The 7,107-nt window shown below is 30.7% G+C and overlaps 1 protein-coding gene across 1 annotated transcript; it reads left to right on the top strand.

The window, feature by feature from the left end:
* Positions 1 to 5,744: 5,744 nt before the first annotated feature.
* LOC132715348 (adiponectin-like) lies at positions 5,745 to 7,107 on the top strand. Its single transcript, XM_060698340.1, has 2 exons — positions 5,745 to 6,093; positions 6,291 to 7,107. The coding sequence occupies exons 1-2, from the start codon at positions 5,766 to 5,768 to the stop codon at positions 6,695 to 6,697; spliced, it is 735 nt and encodes a 244-aa protein (XP_060554323.1). The 5' UTR covers positions 5,745 to 5,765; the 3' UTR covers positions 6,698 to 7,107.

The following is a 7,107-nucleotide window of genomic DNA, read 5'->3' as shown; positions in this document are numbered from 1 at the left end:
GTTCTTACAAATAGATACATGTATATACCCTAAATCCTTATTACAGTTACATGTGCTTACACAGATTAAAAAGTTGGTTTTCATTGTTGTTCTTTTTCATCTCTGTTAGATTACTCTTGCTTATTGTAAAGCACAAATGTTATTAACAGTCTATAAAATGATATTTATATGTGTGTATGGAAAAGGGTATCAGGAACTTTTCCACTGGTCAAATTCTCCTTTTATTCTTTTGTCATATTATGTTATAATATTTAGCACATGAATCTAGTACATGTATTTATTTTAAAGTAACTGGTACGTTTTTGGCAAGATTTTTTAAATTTCTATAGTACTAATCAATTTGGTTTAACCCACTTTGTTTTAAATAGTATAGTTCTATTACAATGTCTGCTGTCATGTTATTGTGACCATTGACAAAGAAAGATTTAGTTGTTGTTGTTGATTAATTAAATGTTTGTTAACATTGCTGTATGTCTTCTTTTTAAAAATATCTTTGAGAATGAATCCCAATAATATATTGTAAACAAGATCAACAAGGAAAGGTAGCGTTCAATGAACGCATCCCTCACATGACACAGCAACAAGGACCAGCGGCTAAAAGTTATGCACAGCGTTTTTAGCCAATGATGGGAAATATATAGAATAGATCTGTTTTTGGCTTTATCTAAAGGAATAATATCTTCGATAAATGGACCATTCTCGGTATCTCATGTTTGACTTAATTTTTGTTCGCTTCGCAGCATTTTTGTTACCATTTACAATACAAGACTGTCAATGACGACGGTGTTATTGCTGTTATCATTATGATCTGGTCAACGTCTTTTTTGTGATTTCTGTAGGAACTTCTGCGATGTTGAAGACTTTTTTATGAACTTTTAAATAGATGATGTATTTAATATTGTTTCGGAAATTAAATGTATGTGGATATTAGGTTAGTCATAACTGGTTGTAGAGAATATCATGTTAAGTTTATAAATCTATTTAATTTACAATAGATTAACAGTCTGATTAAATTCAGCTCTAAAGATCGGTACATTCAATAAATTATAAGATCTGAACTTTATATTAGTCCGATTGAATAGATCAATAAAATCGTTCAACGCCATTATGCATTGATCCATGACTTGTCCATTTCTAATAATCAGATTAGTGGACACAATCATAATTTCATCACAACATACGTTAAAAATAGCGGTATCTATCAATAACAACGACACCAAGGCAACAAATGAACAATAAAGTCGGAGACTATTCGTAAACTAGATAATAGGCGCTCCCATGCACCGGATTACGTGAACTAAATCATAAGAATATAGGCCATAGAATCAATGGTACTAAACAAACGAAAATAATAAGAGAACATCACTGAGAATAATATTATGTTTCAAAATAATCTGTTTCATAGATATTTTGAAAATAATTATTTCGCACGACCACACAATATTGTAATACTCCACTTGTCATTTCAATGAACTAAATGTAAAGCAAACAATATCATTATTCTGTCTCACTATGTAGGAAGTTAAAATTTAGAATTAAAACCATAATACACAGATACATAACACTGAAATATAAATAATTGATACAAGTACGAAGAATTTCGAGAAATGTCTTCCATGCTACGGTTGAAATGAAACGATTTTTATACCGATTTTTGATCAAAGTCTTACAAAAAGATATATTACAGTTACAAGTGGTGCTTACACTGATTATATTATTAAAGGTTTGTTCCAATTGCTGTATTACTTCTTATTCTTTTAGTATCTTTGCGAATGAATCTATATAAAGCTATGTACAGCGTTTACAGCCAAAGAAGTATACTGTCAACGGGAAGTAAATAATACAGGTTTTATAATTAGTATAACTACGGTTACTTCCCTTTTAAAAAAATCTGTTGTTGGCTTTATCTAAAGACTTAATATCTTCGATAAATGGATCATTCTTGGTATCTCATGATTGACTTGAATTTTTTTGGATATGCAGCATGCATGCTACTTTTTACAATACAAGCCTGCCAGGAACTACGGCGCTATTGCTGTTATCAGTACGATCTGGTCAACTCTGTAGGCCCTATTGCGATGTTGACGACTGTTATCATGATCTTTTAAATATATTATTTATTTTGTAATATTGTTTCTGAAATATTATGTTGATATCAGGATTAGTCAAAACTGGTTGTAGAGAAGATCATGTTATGTTTAGAAATATGTTTAATTGTTATTAACACAGTGTTCTTCAACATACTTTAGTTACAATAGATTAGCAGTTTGATTAAAATCATCTATATATAACGCTACATACAAGAAATAAGTATATCTGAACTTTATGTTAGGCAGATTGAATAGATTGATAAAATCATTCAACGCCAATGTAAACAGTTTGCATAAACATGCGATACTAGTTGATCGGGACAACAACTTAGAAATGAAAGCCCTTACGTGTATTATAGAATTATTAGTCATTACCACCAAGATGAAAGCAAATTATTACTTAATAATGCAAATTATATGATTTTAAATGAATAAAAGTATTTATGTATCACAGAGGCCAAGATGTTGAATAAAGCGGTATCTAAGTTCAAAGACATCAATACAACAAATGAACAATAAAGTCTGAGTCTGTTCGTGAGCTTTGCTAGTAATGATAATTATCTCTACATAGCACCGTTTTACGTAAACTTATTCATGTAGGTTATGGAATCAAAGGTACGCAACTAATTAAAATAATAAATGAACATCACTGAGAAAAATATGATAATATTAATGTTTGCAACACAGGTCATTATTCCTACAATCTTGTGGTTAACTGTCTTTTGAAACATGAACCCGTACATCAGCCTTGAATTTTCGTAATAAAATCATATGATCCATCATTTTGTTAGTATTAAATACTTTTAATTGAATATCAGGTAACACAAGTTACACGTAGATCATCCACATACTATATCAACAGTCAAGTTACTGAATAAATGTCTTGCAAAAATTAAACAAAGTCATTAATGTTGATAACTAATACTGTGCTTTATCTAATTCAATTTAAAATTAATGCGTACCCATTCGTTATTAGAAATGCTTTGAATTCTAATTAACTTGTCAACGTCATTAACATCAATTATAATTCCATAAAGTAAACAACATGCATCAAATCAAGTTAGTTATCATACAATTATAAAAGAATTAGCATTAAAACAATATTTTCTGTCATGAATAGTCAGATATTTAATGTTCATGGAAAAGATTTGTATACTTGTTTAGCAAAGAAGCTTGAATAGTACTGAAGGCGGTCCATAATGTCTCAATCGAACCTGTTACATTTTTATATTTCATTGCACCCGATATGTCTCCTGTACATGTCATTTATTGGAAAAATTAAGATACATAATACAAATTCTTGAAAGAATGCCAGTAACAATAATAATTATATGTAGAAAATGATTTGTAGGAAAGCATTTACTGATTAATTGTTGGTGCATTAGAGCTAACTCTCAAATACGGTAGAACTTATCAAACGTTAGACCAGTTTATTGTGATGTCATGACATCTGCCTCAAAGTTTTTTTTAAAATTATTTGTAAAGGGATGAATCTATGCTAGATGTAGAGTATCAATGAAAACAAAGCATTTTAAACATGTTCATAGCCAAACTATTAAGATAACACATTATATTTGGGTTACCGAGAGGTGTTGATCTAAAATGAATATGGGCTTGAATATGTATTCATAACCTCAGATCCCGTTCCAAAATTCCATTTTATTTAGTTCCGCTCATTGTTTTCTCGTTTAGGGCAAAAGCATTCTTTTACTTGCGGACCATACGCCGCTTTTCATGGAATGGCACTACTGTGTCACATTGAATGTTCCATGAAAACTGCCATATGACACATCTGGGGATGTTTTCAAAATTTTACCATTTTCGTGTTAAATGTTGAATTCTGCTTAAGGGGGCGTCGACGGTAGTTTGCATTTGACAGTACTTTCCATGAACAGGCTCAATCAAACCGAGCTTGCAACATTTTCAATTTTGCCGTGTTGGGCTTTTTTTTAGATATTCTGTTTTTTTTTTCTATTTCAATATAAGACAAATCCAACAATTTTGTCTATTTTCTTATATATTGATGGTTTAAACTTTTTCCAAGTTTTAAGTGGAATTGCTGTCATAGGCGCAGAATGCAACAATATTTTCTGGCCATTATTTAGTGGAACTGGTAATTATGCATTTTTTATTTTTTTATTATATCTATAATTGATATTTTATCCACAATCAGACAGACAAAAAACTTTATAACGCCAACAAATGATATCGTTATTTTCCATACAATTAGCAGAATACTGTTCAATACAGAAGCAAATTGCATTTTACAGAACTGTTATCATCTGTAAAAAGTACTTCTAGATAAGAATAATATATCAGAAATTATACCTTTTTAGAAATTACGGTTTTCGTTTCAGTGATGCTTGTAGAATTTAGCGCCAATATGTCTTCTTTTGAAACTTTTGAGAAAGATGGTGTTATTATTTGTATTTAAACCGTCATAGAGAACAAACACGGAGGTAACTAGTAAAGAGTGTTTTCACAGCATCACACCACACAATATATTAAGTCTATCACAGGATTACGCCCCATTACACCTTTAATTTACATATTAATCCGAATTCAAATAACAATAAAAGTCACTGTCAATAATTGTCCTCCAGGAGCTTGTTTTTTAATCAACTATAAACAAACAAGCATAAATTTAATTCAATTTCGACCATAGTTACATATGGTTTCACGAGTACTTATATGAAATGGTTCATTATATGGAAATAAAAAAGTTCATTAGGATCATTGATTTAAATACTGTACTAAATAGAGCTTAAGTCGGTGTAAGGGGGAGAGAGATGTTGCACTTTAAAACCGAGTCTACGATTTTCAACCATTTATTCATTGTTCTAGAATTTTAATTATTTATTGGCCAACATGTCCATCATTAAAATGAACTAAACGTGTTTTGTGAATTTCCATTTGGTCCGAACATTATTGCAAGAAGTTTAGTTTATTTAAATAAATCGAAAGCTTTGAATGTCAAAATCAATTTTTAATCGTTTATTTGTTTGTCAATGCACCATTGATAGTTGAAGAACAGTACTAAATTTTTTATTTTAGAAACAATTTAAACCTTCAAGTTAAACTTGAGATATGTGTAATTTTCTTTCAGGTAAACATTTTAATATCATAAAACATTTTTTGGTCAGTGCAACATAGTACATGCCGTAAGAGTAGATTGTCGATATCATAACAAGAATTTTGTCATTTGCTACTTTACAAATAGGAAGTCTGTAATTGAAATAATCAATAAATAAAAAGGTTATACTGAGTATACTGAATACAATGTTCTATTGCCCTTTAAAAATTAACAAGAGCAACGGTAACATATTAAAGAACGCCAGTCTAGGCGCCACTCAAGGTAAGATTATCCCTCAGAAGTAAACACCTGCTTCTAATCACCTGCTGGAACTAATTAGTCCTTGTAATTATTGTAGTAATTATTTGTGCAATCTGGCCGTAGTCTTAACTGTAGCCCTATTTTGATGTATTTTGATATTGATACCCTTACACTTTTAATTAAATGTTCTACATTCAAAGCGGGGGGAAATACAGTTTGATATTTAGATTCCTAAAATATAGGCCGTCACGTTCTTAAATATCATCAGTATATTAAAGTCATGAGGTTGAGATGCCTCATATAAAAAGGCGAAATTTTCGTATAATCGTCAAAGTGAAAAGATGCATTTTCTCTCATTTCTGCTTGCATATTTTGTTTTCTTTTGCCATCAGTATTTTGCTGTGGCTAGGAATGAACCAGCATGTTCAAAGTTTGACTATGACGAAAAGCTTTTGGAGAAAATGATACGAATGGAAGTTAAAATGGAACAAATGGTTAATGAAATTCTGAAAACAAAGGATGGTGTTTTGAAATTAACGAACGACGTTACACGGAGGGTTAAAAATGCTGAACAAAACAGTCACGAGTTTTATAGTAACATCAACGAAACAATAAACAAGTTTGCTGACAAATTTGAACAAGAGAAGGCGAAGATAAATGCATTGTCAGGTCATAAATTATTTCATCATAAAAAATTATCAAAAATATCGTCCGAGTAGTATACTTAAATGAAAAGTTCTTTTCCTCACTATATATCATGTATTCTTTGTATAAATGCAATTCAAGTATTCAAGTTATGAGCAAACTTTTGGTTAATTTAAAGATAAGATATCGCAAGACATGTCACATTTTATTATATTTTGCAGAGAAGGCCCACATTCCAAAGATTGCATTCAATGCTCGACTTTCGTCAACAGTCAGTTTAGGCCAAAACGTGAAGGTCGTATTCGATACAGTATTAATGAACGCAGGTGAAGGTTACGACAAAACTTCTGGAATTTTCTCAGCATCACATGATGGACTGTATTTCTTTTCTGCACATTTATGTAACTATCACAACAAAGCTGTACACTACAAGATAGTTAAGGACGCTGTGGCGATTGCTGTTAGTACGCAGTATGATCTTGACAACGTACTAACATGTAATTCTTTGAGCGCTATTGCGATGTTGAAGACAGGTGAACGAGTGTGGGTACAAACAACTTCTTCTTCGCACATATACACTGATAACTACAGATGGGATTCTTTTCTTGGGGTACTTTTAAACAGATAAATGTGTTTATGATTATGACAATTACACAGACATATATGCTTGTGTTTATAAGATTGATCAACCCAGTTCGTAAAGTTTCAAACAACAGTTTGATAGATACTTTGCATACAATTGTCACTAACGACCACACAACATTGTAATGTTCTTTTTACTGTTTAAATGAACTTAATGTGAAATGTACACTATCATTTTTCCGTTTAAAAAGGAAATTTTAATTTGGAGTTAAAACCATATTACACAGATATATAACACTATAAAATAAATAATTGATACAAGAAATATATGTCTCCCCTGCTACGGTTGAAATGAAAAGATTTTTATATCGTTTTTTTTCTAAGTCTTAAAAATAGATATACACTTAATGTTGTTACTGTGCTTTCACTGAGTTGATTATTAAAAGCTTGTTTCCA

Source organism: Ruditapes philippinarum, unplaced genomic scaffold (genome assembly GCF_026571515.1).
Source record: "Ruditapes philippinarum isolate M1 unplaced genomic scaffold, ASM2657151v2 ctg2544_1_1_1_1, whole genome shotgun sequence".
In the NCBI taxonomy this organism is placed as follows: domain Eukaryota; kingdom Metazoa; phylum Mollusca; class Bivalvia; order Venerida; family Veneridae; genus Ruditapes; species Ruditapes philippinarum.
Note: the sequence above shows the minus strand (reverse complement) of the source record. Positions and strands in the feature narration are given on the sequence as shown.